This window comes from Camponotus vicinus, unplaced genomic scaffold (assembly GCF_025532165.1).
Source record: "Camponotus vicinus isolate PSW18456_S1 unplaced genomic scaffold, iyCamVici1.0 SCAF_7, whole genome shotgun sequence".
NCBI classification, from domain to species: Eukaryota; Metazoa; Arthropoda; class Insecta; order Hymenoptera; family Formicidae; genus Camponotus; species Camponotus vicinus.
Window position 1 is genome coordinate 4,368,222 of NW_028141979.1, and position 19,170 is coordinate 4,387,391.

The 19,170-nt window shown below is 27.8% G+C and overlaps 2 protein-coding genes across 3 annotated transcripts in view; both read right to left on the minus strand.

The window, feature by feature from the left end:
* Nucleotides 1-19,170, minus strand: part of Nachralpha4 (nicotinic acetylcholine receptor alpha4) — a 222,758-nt gene that overhangs the window by 201,468 nt on the left and 2,120 nt on the right. For both annotated transcript variants that reach the window (XM_083105500.1, XM_083105499.1), the window contains exon 2: nucleotides 1,916-2,197. In XM_083105500.1, coding sequence (XP_082961626.1) covers nucleotides 1,916-2,122 — 207 coding nt within the window. In that variant the 5' untranslated portion in view covers nucleotides 2,123-2,197. The remainder of the gene's footprint in view (nucleotides 1-1,915; nucleotides 2,198-19,170) is intronic.
* On the minus strand, nucleotides 5,893-14,329 carry LOC145975004 (aminopeptidase N-like). Its single transcript, XM_083105129.1, has 11 exons — nucleotides 13,821-14,329; nucleotides 13,211-13,708; nucleotides 12,898-13,084; nucleotides 12,370-12,520; nucleotides 10,954-11,035; nucleotides 9,903-10,261; nucleotides 8,929-9,206; nucleotides 6,868-7,064; nucleotides 6,362-6,691; nucleotides 6,204-6,273; nucleotides 5,893-6,015 (listed from the first exon to the last, which is right to left on the minus strand). Exons 1-11 carry the CDS (start codon nucleotides 14,321-14,323, stop codon nucleotides 5,893-5,895), a joined length of 2,778 nt encoding a protein of 925 aa, XP_082961255.1. The 5' UTR covers nucleotides 14,324-14,329.

A 19,170-nucleotide genomic window follows, 5' to 3' on the forward strand; every position in this document is an offset into this window, starting at 1 on the left:
TTATATACCCTCGTAAGACTAAAATCGCAATATTATTCACCACAGCCTGAAATGGACGCGCGCGATGTTATGTCGGGTATATTACTGGTGGGTCTCTATATCCGTAAATTTCATCGTCCTCGAAAATTTTCAGTTGTTCTGCGCGATGTTTTATCATCCGACGCTTGTCGGTCTATGACTCTCATATATGCCACATGATAAACTCTCGCAATATCACATTTTATATCGAATTTTCACATCTGGATGACGGAATATTGAGAAGAAAAGATTATTATACGCTTCGCGTAAGCCAGCTTTTTAAAAAGAGAAAAAGAGAGAAACGTCAAAAATTTTTAATAAAAATATTTGCTCGTTTTCACACCTGTCAAACATAATATTTTATCAAAATTTTAATATTTTATATAAAACTTGTTTAATTGAATTAAAATACTTATTTACTTATGCATCTTGAAATATAATTTTCCATCGAAAAAGCATGTCTAAATATCATTTAATAAGACTTGCAATATCTCGCTAAATATCAACGTTAGATCGGCGACGAGTTTGCACAAATATGAACGAGGAGCGCTTTAATGACTTTCCTCATTAATTTACACGTATGTTGTCGGCCATAAGTGCTTCGTTGCTAGGCATATGCAGAAATTACACACACGAATAGAGTCAATGAACAGGAAGATATTTCCTGATTCTCCATTTATCGCGCATATGTATCACCCTAATTAAAAATGTACATGTATTAATTCAAAGCTATGCTACATATTTGCTAATTTCACATGCTCTGTTATAATCTCTTAAGCCATCAAGTGTTATATTCCGTCTGCCTGCAGAAACTACTGAATATCACAAATATCTCTCTCTTTGTAGATTCATTAATACTGCAAATTAATTGCTATCAATATCGCTTCTAATTAAACGGTATTTTTCGATGAAATATTATCTTCGATAAATAAAAAGAAGCAAATATATTTTTATTAAAATTTTTGATGCTTTCATAGTCGAATAAGTACACAATTGCAACATTGACTAAAACTCCGTCAAAGTTGAACCAAGTAATTATTCCGATTACTTAAGTTTCGTGCTATTTTTCTTTCTGACAATTTCTACGGTAATTTCCGGGGAAATATCTGAACCTAAATCGCAAATTAGTCATATTAGAAGGACCTTAGACTTTACAAGCTATTGATTTTATAATAGCCATAACGCGCGCTTTAATACTTACGCAAGTTTAATCATCGTTTTAACGGGTTTGTAATATTAGCAAAGTTTGAAAACATTTTCTATAGATACTTCCTTGGGGACAGATAACTGATATTCGATGACTCTCGATAAGTGAAAGGAAGAAAATTTCACAGACTGATTTACTCTTTTATCAAAAGAATAAGTTATGACGATAATTTGGCAAAAATTGAATAATTGAGGAAAGATAAGTTATGTCAAAAACATCGCAAAAATAATTGAAAAGAGAGCGAATTTTCGATGAAAAATAAATTCATAGAAAAACCTTTTCAATTGTGAATCATATTCAGTTATTTATGAAAAATTATCTTTTTTCTTAGATTATATTATCATTTACAACCAACTCTTATGAAATATTCTATCGGCGCTATTAATATTAATATGAAAACCCTTTGAAATATCATGAGAATATATCATGAATGACTCGTTTCAAACTATAATATGAAAACATTTTGATTGATGATAGATAGCTATCAATTATTCTAATAATTATTCGATCGCTATAATTATTTGGGATATATATATTTCATTGTCAATTATTACAATATTGGATTCATATAATATGTCATTAGTGATTTAAATACATTGATTAAATATCGGATTCTCTCCCTCAGCAATTATCGAGCAACTTTGCTCGAGGAATTTTTGAGAATTTTTCAAATGAAACTTTTTCACTTACCACATCGATGAGTTGCGAGAGCTTCAGCTTGATACACACGCGCAGCACATCCGAAGTGTTCACCACGGGACGTACGAGCTTGTTATAATTGGATAGCAGATCGTCGTAGAGGCGTTTTGCGTCCGGATTCCCGGCGACGGCTCCGTGAACGACCAGAGCCGAGAGGAACCATACGCGCAGGGTTTCCCCGATTATGGGGGGCATCATGATCCCCCGAATCCTCCACTATGAAAGACGCGCCTGGCCCCTTTGTGCCCTTTCTCGACCGCACGAACCACGTATCTAAGTAATGAAAAGATGGAAATTAGTCGCTATTTTTTCTTTCTCCCAACTCGCATTTAAAAAGAACATCGCTTGGGAAACGCTCTCTTATTTACTTTATTATTTAGTGCCCGAGTTTCTCGTGTTAAGATAAAATAGAATCTAATTAATTTATACATAATTTTATTATCAACTTTTAATCTGAAAGATTAAGAAATGTTTGTAATAAAATTCCTGGCCTCGTATTTTTGATTAATTTGCTAATTGATTTCTGTATTTAATTTTAATTAAAAGGAAAGGAAGATAATTGTTTAAGAAAGTTTTCACTCGAGATTTAATGAAAAAATATGTATTTACGAGAAATGATAAGTTTTTCTCAAATTTTTGCTAAAACAGAAGTCTACTACACAATTGCCCCGAAATAACCAGAAGAGAATGCATAAATTCTGGTATGCCATGTGTACGCGCGAACGAAACTCTATGTTGGGCTGCTGTATTACACCTTGCTAGACTACACTTCGTTACGGTACGTGCAATTCCCACTGTATAGCACACCATGGACCGGGAACGATACAACTTGGTGCGCCGGCGGATTTATGGATACAAGTAACGAGTTCACGATCCTCTCTTCTCTGCTTCTCTTCGTCGTGCAAAAAAATTTCGCTGTGTTGGAAATAAAAACAACATCGCTCGATATAAAAAGTGCGATACGTTTTCTGCTATTTCTAAAAATTTTGAGTTTCTTTGAATTTTTTCATCTTCTTATTTTTTTTCGACAAAGCTGCGATATGTTTCTCCGAGGTCACGAGAGTTTTCTTTCATTTTTTTTCATAACGAATATTATAATAAAGCTATTTATATGTGATATGCAAACGGAAATGCAATCGTAATCGCAATCCTGAACGTAAACTACGGTGATACGAATAGTAAATCGGAAACAAATGAGGGCAAAACAATCTCGCGAGGCGTAATGATGTTAAAGTGTTCACGTGGAATCGGGCCGATTAACGGCAAGCCGACACTTGGCATGGTGTGGGCGTTGATTTTCGACGCGCATTAAGCCGCTAATTCGCGGCCGCAAATCGTACTTCATCATGGAACGGATTGATCGCGTGTTTCGCAAATCGCGAGGTGTTTGTGCAATGGCATTCCAGCTAGAATTTAACGGAGTCAAACCAATAGAACGGGTCCGATCGCGTCATTACGTGATCTACATCGCGACAATTACCACTCCGAATGTTGTAATTAAGCGAGTTAGCCGATCAGTTTTAAATTCGAACAAAATGACTTTATTTCCTTTTTTCATATAAACGAGGGGGATGTTACAGAGAGGATGGCAGAGAGGATTGCGACAATTACAGCAAACTCAGCCACTTTGCGACTTTTAGCGTTTTACATTGTACAGCAAATATACGGTATTGCTAAAGAGCATAATTGCATTTTCCAATTTAATAATGCACAATATACTAAACTGTGTAACTGTCTATGTTTGAAAATTGTGAAAATTTCAGAAGAATTTTTAATCTTGATACTTCACGTGTCTTCAATCGTAATATCTTAGATTAAAGCAAATTATTCTCGCTTTATTTTCTTAAATATATCATAATTATAAAAATTACATAAAAAAATATATTACAATAATTTAAATATATGATAAAATCATATCAAAGTAAGAAAATAATATAAAGTAAGGAAAGAATGCGATATATTAAGAATCTCAGATTTTAAAATGTAAAATTTAATTTTTATTTAACTTATTGATATTTTCATTATCTTTATAATTAAAATATAAATAAGAGAAATCAGATTTTATCTCAGCTGATTCGATTTTTGTTGACTTTTAAAAAATGCGTTTAAAAATTTTGTTGACTTTTAAAAAATGCGTTTAAAAATTCTATTTTAAACGCATATACAATGTATACTCCTCCGAACTCGCCTCTCCCTTTTTCTCGCGATCCGATATAAAAATCTCTTTCATGGCCAGATATAAATCTTAAACGACGTCAATCTGATTCGATCGTCGTAGGCGTCCAGTGCGGGATTAGGTTGCAGATAAAACGTTGCATCGTTTCGACGATTAGGATTATCCGCGAGGATTTGGCTTTGTGAACTCAAATACTGATAGCAGCGTATATCGTCGATATTAGTGCAAATGGGAAATTGATACTCGAGTATTGATGATTCGGTCAAGCAGCCTCGAGAGTGCCTGAGATTTCCGCATTGCGGAAAATGTAACTACAATATAAGCGCGATACAAGTGTAAACTATTTTTCTTCAAGTAATAAATATCGCGAGATATTTTTGGTACCATTTTTAGATCGATCACTATTGACATTTCTTCAATAACATGCTTATATAACGTGATAGCTTCATAAGCTTACATATTTTTTCAAATTCGAGATTTTAATTCTTTAATTCTGTTTCCATTTTGATCAGCATATTTTTATGCATTTTTTACAAGTTAAATAAGTTCAACTTAAATATATTTAAGAAAAGATTTGCAACGATTATAATATGATTAATATATTAGTGCGCAATATAAATAAATAATTTAATGTGTTCAACGTGATAATTTGCATATGTTTTTGTATTACCGCAAAATTTAATCCGAATATAATGCACAATAATACAGTTGTTACGGATGACGATTCGGATGGGAACATATTCGTCATTATTAATTTATTACAATACAGAAACCAGTGAAAAAAGGAGAGCGAAAGCAACGGAGAGAAAGAGAAATTAAATTTTTTTACTTTTTTATATTTCAATGATATTTCAAAATTTTAATATATATTCTTTAATATATATTCTGAGATAAAAGGAATGCACACGAGAGTTTAAATGTATTTATCTGATCTTACTATGCAATAAAGCTGTTAATAAAACAATACTTTAAAAAACTTTCATATTTTCTGCGAAACTTTTTCTATTTAAAAAAGAAGCATCTTTTAGAGTCGAGTTTTCTGTATAATTAATATTGCAGTATATGATTCAAATATATACAGGGTGTTTCCAGTATCTCGCAACAAAGTAAAACTATAAATAGATCTCGCTAAACTGATCTAAAAAATCCTATACGAATTTGCAAAGAACCACGTAAAATTTCGAGATATTAATTAAAAAAGATCGGCCAATGCGCGTGACTAGAAGCGCGCCGCGAGAAAGGTCGTCCCACTGTACCTAAATATTTTGTAATTCACATCTCGAAATTTTACGTGGCTTCTTGCAAAATGATATAGGATTTTTTAGTTCAGTTTAGCGAGATCTACTCATGGTTTTACTTTGTTGCGAGATACCGGAAACACCCTGTACATGTATGTAACTGTATGTAAAATAAACACACGTAAATATATAATCAACATCTATGTATTAAATTTGTAATACAGAAAAGTAATACAATATAATATGTAATATAATGTAATATTAAAAATATTCATAATATGAATTATATTGTAATATAATATTTTTATAAAATATTATATAATATAATATTTTTATACAATATTATACAATACAATATTTTTAATATTATATTGTACAATTAATATTATATTGATTAAATACAATTAATATTTAATTAAATAATTAAACAATTATTAACTTTTATATGACATTAATGAATAATTAAGTATATACATTTATAAATATTATCACAGTCATTTATGCTGTATTTTTAATTTCTAAACAGTTAATGTCTTAGAAATCTAGTTATTCAATTATATGAATAAAGACCGAAAATATTTTATCTGCTTTTCGATCTCCGACCTGCGTGTTTCTATCTTGTATTCAACATTGGAAATGATTGAATTTTTCAGCTCCTTTTTTACGAATTCCTTTATCTAAAATGGATTATTGTAATAATTATTATCAATAAATGATTTCGTATTTAATAATTGCACTGTCACACATGTAAAGTATTATTATAAATAAAATTCATGAAAAATATTATATAAAATATATAACAATTATGGTGAAAAATAAATTTTAAAATAAAAATTTAAAAAAATTTGATTTATTTAAAATTTACCTTCTCCAACTGTTTCTTAGAATACGCATTGTTAATTATAACAATTAAAATTGCAATCTCATTGACTTTCCTATAAAGAATAAAACAATACGTTTATAATTCATTCAATAAATCTTCATGTCTATGTGTGGTATAGCTTTATTAAATAATATTGTTACCAGTGTCTTATTGATTTGTAATTATATAATAAACTTGTAAGCATATATTTAGTATGCCTCTCAATGACAGAAAGAAAAATATTAACATTTAAGGCATAAGCTCGCTTCATCAGTCCAGGCTGATGATCAGATAGATTGAGTTCGAATAAAATTTGTGATAATTTTATTTCTAAATAATGGATTATAATTTCAGAATTTTTACTGTAAGCCAGACATTCTACAATTGTATCATTTCCTTTCATGTAATTATTTAAAACTTTATTCCATGTATCACGATCTGCTGTTTTCAAACCATTACAATATGTCCACCTCTTCCATCCAGGCAAAAGTCTACAGAAGACAGTCCAGAAAAGAAATAAAAATCTTCTAACGAAATTGTGTTAATAGTTTCTTTAGTGTTTTATAAATAATATTTTGATATAAGTAAGATAACTAATTTCTCAAACATATGCAGAATATAAAAAAATATTCCTATAAAAAGAATAAAATATTATGAAAAGAATTACTTGTTTTCTTTAGGATTTTCTAGATGCCATTTCAAATGACGTCTAGACTTTTCTTCGCAAGGATTTTTATTTATAATACATTCCCATTTTGCGAGTTCGTGTTCTAAACATTTAGTATGATCGTTGATGTTGCTTTCGTCATACAGATTCCAGTATTTAATTCCAAATTTCTGCATAAAATCAAACCTTAGCACGCTCTAAAATTTAATAAGTATCATTATATTTAGTTTATTCATTATTTACAAGAACAAATATAATGTAAGCGCAAATAAACATTTTTACTAAATAATTTTCTTTATATTTCTTTAATATTTATGTGACTTCGTAGCATCAATACCATAATAACCAGATTTACCAGTTTTTTATTTGTGTGTGAATAATTGTGTGTATATTTTATCATCTAAATAGGTATGGATTTTATATCATCTAATGGATTCTTAACACATCTAATCGATATACAAAGTGTTTCGTAAGATTGTGCTAACGCTCGTCAGGGTACAACGCAATAAACTGAACAGAAAGGTGCTTTACCATTCTGCACCAATTTTTGCAATTTTCAATAATTATTGAAATATTAATTAAAAAGGTGAATAAGCGCGCGTTTTGCGCGTAGGCATGCCAGAGGCTAGTGTCACATAGCAATGAAAAAACAAGAACCGAGGAACGCGTGATCAAGCTTTACGAGACACTCTGTATATATATTTTAGTCTATGCATAATATTGATGTATCGATCGATGATTTTAACAGATGATCAGTTATTTTCTTAATTTAAATCTGTAGCATATCAAATATAGATTTTAAGTATTTTAAATTTTAAGTATCAATTTCTTTTATAAAACAAGCATTTTTTTACAAGTGGATTATTGTATATTAGATTATTATGTGTTATGCAGGGTTTACTAAAAGTGTGGAAACCCCTTAATATTTCGAAAAATACGCATTTTTAAAAAAAATGTTTCATACAAAAGTTATAGGGTTTTATGTGGCGCATTACACAGCAACATTATTATGACCTCGAATAGCGTTGTCAAGGTTATGTGAAGGTCACCTCCAACTTTTTAAATGGGACATCCTATATGCATTTGCATATTCTTATTGTTTTTAAAAAAAAAATGTAATTGTTAATTGCAAATTACATATTTTTTCTTAAAAACAACTATGTTTTTTCTTTACACCAATTGATTCCTCTCATTATTTTGTACATAAAAGTATTAAGGCAAGATAATCGAAAAATGAATATTTTACTAGATATTTTATGGTTAATTTTATGTAAAATTAAGAAATGATTTCAAGCCTCATAACTCCGAAAGTACTTAATGAAAACTAACTTAATTATAGTGTTTTGGAAAGCTCTCGAGATAAGCTACAAGAATATGCAAAAGCATATAGGATGTCCCATTTAAAAAGTTGGAGGTGACCTTCACATAATCTTGACAACGCTATTCGAGGTCATAATAATGTTGCTGTGTAATGCGCCACATAAAACCCTATAACTTTTGTATGAAACATTTTTTTTTAAATGCGTATTTTTCGAAATATTAAGGGGTTTCCACACTTTTGGTAAACCCTGTATAATGTAACAAAATTATCTTATATTTATATAAGTCAATTTCTCTGCAAAATGTTTGTATATTTTGACCACCGTAAACATTCTAATACTACGGAAGAAAATTAATATAAGAGAGATAATTGTTATACTTTGTTCTATAATTTCCTAAAACATTCATTATTAATTACATAATTGATCATCAATTAGCATATAAATTCTAAAGTTATTATTAAAGGAAAATAACTTTATGAAAAATTCAAAATTTATGAAATGTGATTATATTAAATGTAAAGAAAGAACATATGTAAGCGCCTTTTGAATTTAAATTTCTGACTTTTGAAACAAAAAAAAATAAATAATAATTTATAATTAATTTTTTGTTCAGTTTATTACATATATCTACTTTAAAAAAATTCATTGTTATGATACGAAATCGTTATATTATGTAGAAATAATTGGTGTAATGGATGGCATTTTATAAAAAACTGTTTTTATATTTTTATATATATACCTTGAATTCGGGATAAAAATCCAAGAATGGGAAGATATTCGACAAAATTTCAAATGCTTTGAACATAGGATACCATGCTATATAATCTCTTTCCTGTTCCAAATAAGAAACGAGTTCCCAAAATACGGAAAATTCAAGTTTCTTCTCTATCGCAAAATGAAACGCATCATTGATGATTTGCGCTCGATTGAGAACATGAATGTTACTATATTTTTCAGAATTTAAGTATCGTGCAATTTTTCGCCAATTCGCAGTATCATAATTGACGCGATAATATCCTGTTATAAAATAAATTACTTTTGACGATTATTAAATACTTTGAAATGATATATATTAATTATAAACATATTTCAAGATGTTAAAGATATTTCAATATTAAATATATTATTATAATTAGAGATGTTTGCATCTTCCGTTTTTATTATTTAACATAAAGGCTGTATATCTGCGATTCTACATATTACAGCAAGAAATAAAAATTTCAAATATATTGTTAAAATTTCAATATTCTTGTAATATCTTTTGTTATATCTTATATATATATATATATACAAGAATATTGAAATTTTAACAATATATTTGAAATTTTTATTTCTTGCTGTAATATGTAGAATCGCAGATATACAGCCTTTATGTTAATATATAATACATTTCATGATTATTTTTAATTAAAACTTAACTGTCATATATATTATCTAATCTGATATATATGATATATATATATATATATATATATATATATATATGTATATATATATGTATATGTATATGTAAATAATAATGAAACAATTCTGAGAATTTGGATATGTAAAGAATTTTGTAGTAATATAAAGTGGTTTTTTACAAACATGATATATATATTATATATATGTACTAAAATATATATACTTGAAATATATATATATATATATATATATATATATATATATATAAATGAACAATAAAGATATAAATATTTTTTATTCAATATTTACCAGCTTGTTGTAAGTTAAAAATAATCCATTTATTTCTCTCAAGATTGATAGACAGTTCTGACCGCAATGGTGTTAACCAAAAAAAATTCGTCCAAGGTACGGTAAAATCAAGTATTGACTCCGTAGTATAAGTAACAGGAATATGATATTGTTTCTCATCTGATTTGTTGTAAAATTGTATCGATACGTATACAGTAGAATATTTTCGCGTCACCTCCAACTCGAAAGAACATCTCTGCATAATCCACAATTCTATTGTGTTTTTTATATTAAAATCATACTCGGAATTCAATTTAATCATCTTAAATGCCATCGCGTTCCATAAATGATCGGAAGTTGTTGCTTCAGGCTTACGGAATCTATAAGATTTAACAATATGATCGATTTAACATTATATTAAAATTGATAAATAAATATTTAAAAAGAAAATCATAATTTACAAAATTTAATATCGTATTTTATAATTTATAATATAACTACAGAGATAGAAATTTATGAACTTTAATATAATTGTATGTATGTATATATATATATATATTTTTATTTTTTTATTTTTAGAACATATACAAAAATAATAAAAACATATACGTATATGTAATATATTTTTTAGTATATATTTTTAATAAAAATATTTTATTTATATTTTATTTATATATTTTTATTTAATATATATTAATATATATTTATTAATAATTATGTTAGCTTTCGTCGTGACTGAATAAATAATAAATTAATTTTTATATTACAAAGATTTTAGAGTGTTTATATTCTATGTTTGTAAAACTAGATTCTCGAAATTATTCAATTTGAATTGTTTGTTATTTAGAAAATATGAATCTCTATTTATATTTATTAAGAAATACTAAAGTTGAAATTTACAATCTCGACAAAAATTCATAAATATAAAATAACAGTATAAATTTGAGATTTCAAATATCAATGTTTTATAAACATTACAATGGGATAAATATCTTATTAAATTTATTATATATTTCGATTTCCTTTTCCTCTATGATGTATATTATTAAACATTACAATACATTATACTTACTGATTGTTCAAATATTTCCTAAGTCCCTTTAAAAATATATTAGGTGGCAATGTTCGTTCTAACATGCGCCATATAATGGATCCTATAATGTTTAAAAGAAAAAAAATTTAATAAAAAATTTAAAATCCCTTTACTGAAATGCGCAATAAAGGTTTGTGAATATATTTGTAACTAATAAAACTAAATATATCACACACAAAATTTGTGTAATTAAATCAAAGTAAGCAGCTATAAAAAATTGTTAAATACATTTCAACGAAAAAATGTATAATAATAGATAAATACTGAATGATGAAATATTTGTTAAAAATAAATTTTTTTTAGACAATTAGAAGAAATCGTTTTATATTTTATTATGATTTTTTGAAGTCTTAGATAAACATGTATAGTTGTAATTGTAAAAAATTACATATAAAACTATATAAAAGTTATATAAAAATTAAATTTTTTAAAGTTAGATATTTTTCTTATTATTGTTTTTGCTAATATTATAATAAAATCTATTAAAAATAATAATAATTAAATTAAATTTTATAAATGGAGGGCCTCGCACGGTTCTTGTGGAAATTGAATTTCGATGAAATTTGCTGAAACTTTGGAAATAAATAGTTTATGTGAAAACGCAATAAAAGTTAAACAAATGTCAAAATATAAATGCGATATTGGTTGATGAAGTCGTTTCGTCGTTACAAGTCAATTTATTCAAATATCGAAATAATGTGATATTAAGGAAAAGTAAATAATATATTAGAATGATACACACAGTTCATTTTTATATATTAATACATTTTACTTATATATTTACACGGAAATAATGTGTGTGTCGCTGCATCGCCGCTGTTATCGCCATCCTATTTGATATTTGATAAAATATAATTAGTTAAAAAAAGTATAGTAATATGGATTTTTCCTAAGTCTCCTCCTTCGGATGGGGGAAGGATACAACTTCCCTAATTCCTTTAAAAAACTAGCCTCTCAAAATAATTAAACACCTGTTTCATGATTTTTCGTAATTTTTGAACCGTTTATGAAATATGTGGATGGGAACTTTAAGGACACTCTATATATACAAGCATGTATATTTTTTCCACGTAAATATAATATCTATATATTAATAAAAGTAATCAACTGTGCGTGATTCTACTCAATAATATATTATTTATTTTCCCTCAGTAGTACTGAAATAACGCTTGTAGTGACGAAACGGCTCCATATCACGCTTATTGTGACTTTTGATTTGCCACATAAACTATTTATTTCCAGTTTCTGCAAATTTCACCAAACTTCAAAATTCAATTTCCATAAGAATCGTACAGGGTCTTTTGTTTATAAATAACTTTTCTCATTTTTTATGAAATTAACATTCAGAAATTTATAATTATTTAATTGTTTAATTATGCAATGTTATACGCATACCTTCGATATAAGAAAGAGAAGAGTGAAAATAATTTTCAGGATAACTATTATATTGTATAGTAGAATTTATAACAACATAAGTATTTAAATAGAGTAATTCATGCTGAACTTGAACTACAAACAGATCCATCATCCGGGAATTTGGCAGAACCTAAAATCAATTCGATATAATCATAACTAATCATAAATAATCCAAAAGAAAAAGTTTTTGGTACATATCAAAAACTGCATATTCATGGTAGACATCAAAACTGACATTATTATGTGCTATTGTTAAGAATAAAGTTTTTATGTGTGTTTGAGTGTGTAAATATATTTTTCTGCGATTTTAATATATAATTATATATTTTTAGTTCTTATTAAATTTCTTTCACCAGATTTCTAGAAATTTAAAAGACTTGGATTCTTATCATTTCTTATAATTAAGAAATAAAACAAAATATTTGTACATATATTTAACAATTATCTACATTGCTAAACTGTTAATTATTTGACTGTGTAGTCAAATAATATTAGTAATAAAATAACCTTGTCGATAATGTATGCTTGATAAAATATGTTAAATCCTTCGTTTAACCATGTATGAAGCCATAAATAAGTTGGTCTGAACAGATTGCTAATATATTTTTGTACTATCCCACGTGCAATTACGCGCGCAACTATCGTTTTGTATGCGACAGGATCTAATTCTTCATTATAAGTGATATCTGCTTCTCTAAAAATAATTATACTTATATGTATGAAATATTTTGAAGATTAATTTAATTTCTTATATAAATAGATTATAATATAATATGTAATTAAAATAGTTAATATATCTATTTTCAATTATATATATTACCGATAAAAAATGAAACCCAAAGTATGTTTGATTGCATCTTGTAAATCCGGGATTGCGACATGATCCACTTCGCTCTCAAATAAAACAGAGGTGTCCTCAAGTACTGTCCCGTAAATATTCCATTTATGCATATATATACTAGCGGAAATAATAACAGTTTTCGCGAATTCTAGATGCGGTTCCGATTGTGGTCTAAACCATATAGATGAACGAATTGTTTCACCATCCGAAAAGATGATCTGATGAAAACCGGATACCAGAAATGCTATACTATCTATTGAGATCAAAGGAGTCTCGTGAAAATATGTCCAAATCATATTATCGTTCGTCAATTTAGTTTCTCGTATCGGCATATTTGACAAAACTTTGTATTTTGGATGATGCATTATAGAAATAAGAAAATTAATTCTTAATTCTGGCTTGTCCCAATATGGAAATATTTGCTGTTTTTTCGTTTGGTACCTGTTTCTTCGCTGGATACCTGTTGCGATTAACCACCTACCGTATTTTAATGATATACTTTAGATAATGACTAATTTTAGATAATTATAAGCGTAGAATGCACAAATGTACAATTTGTTTTTGATATTTCATATATTCTTCTACTTACTCTATTTCTTCATCTTTATTTATGTACGGAGTTCCGAGAGACTCTCTTGCGATATTAATTGGGATTATAAAGTCTATATACAGATCGTACAGTCCACACAACAAGACATCACCGAAATCGAGCAAAACAGTATTGTTTTCACCACGACTTATGTTTGTTTCATAAATCATACCATTAATTTTCTTTAATGTCGATTCTATTATACGCGTTGATTCCGGTGCATAAATACTTATATATTGTTTTGCATAAGAAATATTTAAAGTGATTTTGCATTCGCTATAGAGATAATCATTGTATAACATTAACTTTATATGATAATGTAACGGAAATATACAATCTAATATATTGCTTGATTTGTTGTTTAACACACTGCGCATGATTTCCGATTCTACATCGATTTCTATTCCCTTGATTTTTGATTCTTCATCATCGATAGGACTCGCTATTGCCATTATGGTTAGGTATATTATATTACTACTTAATAATAGTTTTAAGATTGTCATATTGAATTTCACTCGGATATCTATAAAAAACGTTTCTTGCGTTAAAAACAAGGTATTTACAAACAGTATGCAATTCAATCGACTTTTGTGTGAAAAAACTTTCAAGAGAATTTACTAATGTTTCATAAGAAAATACGATTAATTTAAAAAGAAATTAAAATAATACAGCTTAATAAATAAAGGAATGATTAGAAAAGATAAATATAAAACTTAGTGAAACGACATATGAAATATTTTTCTCGGATTTGAATATGAGGAGATATAAAGGACGTATTTAAATAATTTCAATAGGACAAACGTAATAAACATAACTCTTATTTATCTCAATTCAGCTATCTTTAAAATTTCTTCGAATGCAATTACATATTTGGGTGTCTTGCGTATTGATATACATAACAAATTTTGAAAATATTAATCTTTTTCTTATATATATTAAATTTAAGCGTTAAAATGTGTGAGAAATGAAGGTATATTCTGAACAACGCGATTTTATACATGATATGGATTGTATGTTTACTAACATGTTATTTTCAAGATCAATTTGTTCCTTAAGTAAGAAATGTATTAAAAGCATACAAACAATTAACGGAACTCAAACATTATTAAATATTTGAAATTTTTATGATATAGCAAATTGAACCTAACATTCGGATAAAATTCTTAAAAAAACTATGTTAATATTTTTATAACACATCTCTTTTTGAATAAAATGTTACTTATTCATTATTTGTTCATTACACATTTAAATTAACATATCCTACTGGGCCTAGACATTCATTAAAAAAATATTTTAAAAACAAAACACAGGTAATATTATACGTTTTTAAGATAGATAATTTTATAGCTTAGATAATTAGATAATATTTTATAGCAATAATATAAAATTAATTACAAAATAATTTTATAATGCCAAAAAGAAATTTAGCTTATAAATTTTACATTTTCTATATTTCAAAATGGTCGAAACATGCTATTACAGTACAAACGTAAATGTCTTCATTTCTATTAATATATACTGTAATGTAAATATGTATATATACTGTAATGTATGCAAAAGATAAAAATGATATTTACAATAAAATGAATTAGTCGATTTGCAAATTAAAGAAAATTTCTTTTATAAGATAAAAGCGTTACCTGTTACTTCATACAATTTTGTATGCACATTTAAAGAAAGAAAGATAAATATTTTATTATATATTTAATGCCTTATCCTATTAGTTGAATCAGTCAAGTTTAACACCAAAAGCATTCAATCGCGAATTTATCGCTTCAAGAGACTATCATAAACTGATGACTCTGTTGGTATACCTAACAGTATATAGAAGGTTATACGCAGGGCCGTCTTAACTGCGTGTACGAAGTGTGCATTGCACACGGGCGGCAGAATATAAGGGGCGGCAAATTTTGGTTAACAATATAATTCATTATAAAAGAAAAATCTCTCTCCCTCTCTCTCTCCCCCCCTCTCTCTCCCCCCCTCTCTCTCCCCCCCTCTCTCTCTCTACACACACACACACACACACACACACGTATATATATTTTTTTCTACACTATTGTAGACATTGCCTTTTCAAAGGTTGAAGAGCGATTTGAACACTTAAAAAACTTTCATTGACTGGTTTGGATTTTTAAATACTATAAAAGAATTTAATAAGGAAAATAAAGACTGAAAACTTACATGGATCTACAAATAAAATTGAGTGATCCTTCACTCGAAGAGTGTGATATTAATGCGATAGAAGTTAATACGGAAATCGAAAATATTTTCAGTTTTCTTTGAAGATGAACTTAATGCTTTCGATGTATTGCAATTTATGTTAAAAAATGAATTAACCACAATATTTCTAAATTTAACAGTATCTTTAAGAATTTTACTGACCCTACCTGTAACAGTAGCTGCTGAAGAAAGATCTTTTTCTAAGCTCAAACTAATAAAAGGTTATCTGAGATCTTCAATGTGCCAAGAAAGACTCAATTCTTTAGCTATTTTAAATATAGAGAATGAAATATTTAAAGGTTTAAATATATATATAAAAGACATTATTAAAGAATTTGCTACTAAAAAAGTCAGAAAGGTAAATGTTGATTTCAATAATTAAATTGATAAGTTAAATTATGTTTGTTTTTCTTGCTTTTTTGTAGTAATAATCATATACCTATATATATATATATATATATATATGATACATAGATGATACATAGATGATACATACATACATAGATATGATACATGATATATATATATATATATATATATATATATATATATATATATATGATACATAGATATATTATGATTTTTTCATCATTTACCTATAATTTTATTTACCTATTTGAATAAATGCTTAAAGTTTTATAAAATTGCTGTTTATTGACTCTATAGAAATAAGTCTCTCCTGCCTTGTCCAATCCAAAAAAGGAGGGGCGACAATTATTTGCTGGCACTGCATTAATGCTTAAGACGGCCCTGGTTATACGTAGTGTTATATAAATATCATCTTGATTATACATAGCATAGGATATCTTACACATCAGAAGTCAATAAGTATATACTCCTTTAGTTTTTGTATTCCGTTTTCGTATAAAGTTTTATTTAAAAGACTTTTAAAGACAATTTTTCTAGAAAATCATTCGCGAGAGAAAATTAATTGAAGAATCATAATTATCGCTTATGCTTACATGTATTGGCCGATCTTCTTTAATTAATATCTCGAAATTTTACGTAGTGGTTTTCAAAATGGTACATGACTTTTTAGTTAGTTTATCGAGATCTATTTATAGTTTTTTTTTGCGAGAAATTGTACTGACACCCTGTATATATAGTTTATTTTTAGTAAAATGTATATAAGCATATAATTTAATTGGAATAATTAAATTCGAATAAACAATCTCATTAATATCAAATGTATGTGAGTACGATAATTATTATACAGGATACAAAAGAAGATGCGCAACATCTTTAAAGAAATTTGATAATACATATTGCACAAGAGGTACGATAATAAGGTAGGATAATTTCCAAATAGAGAAGAGAAATATATATATTAAAAAAATACATATATAAAAAAAAATATTCATGAATACTCAAAGTCTGTTTATTACTGTTTTAAGTGGTGCTACTTTATTTATAAGATCAATAAACATGAAATCGAATTATATCAAACCGTTATATCGAGATTTCGAGTCGTGTTGTAATTAGACAGGTTTCTCTCTCCCATAGGTGAATGATTTCGTATAATTCACGTCGATGTCGATGTACACGGCTGATACGCGAATATGAACGACAGGAATTTACGGGAGTACCTACATACGCCCGGCGACGAGGAAGGATCGATCAGCGCCCTGGTCCCACTTCGTCTGCCGCGCGAATATCTAATTGCTGTTGCGCCCCGCTAACTGGGTCAGCGGTATATTATTTCGGATTAGCAGACCGAGGAGAGTCGATCTCACGACGTTATCATCAACCTGAAATCTATCTTAGATCCAGGCAAAGTTGGTATAAGCACTAAGAACATCTATTCAATTAAATTCTGTATTGTCAACATAATGAAATTAACAATTTCAATTTAGTAACTCCACTTGTTTGTATGACATAACTTTAGCATTGTGTTTTCAATATTTGTAAAAAAAATTCCGATTTCTATTTTTCAATATTTGTAAAAAAATTTCGATTTTTTATTTCTAATAAAAATATTTGATTAAAATAGAATGTTAAAACATGTATTCACGAATGTATTAAATATGTGCAGAAAACAAGAGAAAATGAAGATTAAATGCAGCTAATATTTTGCATCCAGAATTACAAAATGTAGATTCAAAATAAGGTATTTTGTCACTGTCGCTGCTATATATGTGAAAATATTTCTTTAACTTATTGTTTCATGATTACGTGAGAGAGGATTCTATCCCACAGGGACTTACAATGGTGAGTACGGGCTTAATAAACCCGAGATATCCGAATTACTCTGGAGATTTTTTTAAACCCATCATTCTTTTTCAAGAGTCTTCGAGATACAGATAAATAAGAAAATATTTAAAAAAATATAAAAGTACATATATCGAGCAGTACTTAAAATATCCGAAAAATAAATATTAATATCGAGTCATTAAATACATTCAGATTTTTGTTATTCGTACTTTACATGAGTTTCTTTTTCTATAATTATTTCTTTTGAATATTTCGTACATCTTATTTATAAAAATCGAAAAATTAAGAAATGCAAGATGGTAAACGTTTATTTACAATAAATGCACATAAAGGCAAAACTTTTAAATGTTATGAGACATTAGTGGTAAAAAGATTCGAGGGAAGATCCGTCGATTGATCCTAAAGCGCATATAATTCGCGTATCGAGCACAATTCAGTCGTACAATCCAAAAAGATTTAAAACATCTCTACGACTCAGCATACTTTAAAGTTCGCTTCGTTCTCGTTTTACACTGCTTCCTTTCTATTTTTCTATCGGAAAACTAAATTACTTTATAGCGCTCTTTGTGATCGCTCGAGTGCCCCCGAATAAGGATCGTTTCTAGTGCGCGAGCGAATTCGATGGAAATCGAGACAATGAACTCGGTTGGCAATCCATATCAGGATACTGTAGGATTAACGATCCTGGCAATAGCTTTTCTCGCGCTTATTTGCATTTATGGTGCAAAACATGCGAAAATCTTTGAAATCGGAATTAAAACAACATGATCAGACGATCGTGTTTAATATCATTATGTATTGGTTTTAATACATATGATAATTAGTTTCATCAAAATTTATAATTATTATTAAGATTAAAGAATTTATAAAATGTTTAAATTATACTTCGCTATTAGTAATAATAACTGTCGACTTT

Bases quoted from the DNA above. Each gene is read 5' to 3' on its own strand.
- LOC145975004 (XM_083105129.1), bottom strand. From the start codon at position 14,323: ATGACAATCTTAAAACTATTATTAAGTAGTAATATAATATACCTAACC. The intron at 9,207-9,902 runs GTAAATATTGAA...ATTTTATAACAG, and splicing joins TTTTAACTTACAACAAGCTG to GATATTATCGCGTCAATTAT. The intron at 7,065-8,928 runs GTATATATATAA...ATTAAATTTTAG, and splicing joins ATTTTTATCCCGAATTCAAG to AGCGTGCTAAGGTTTGATTT.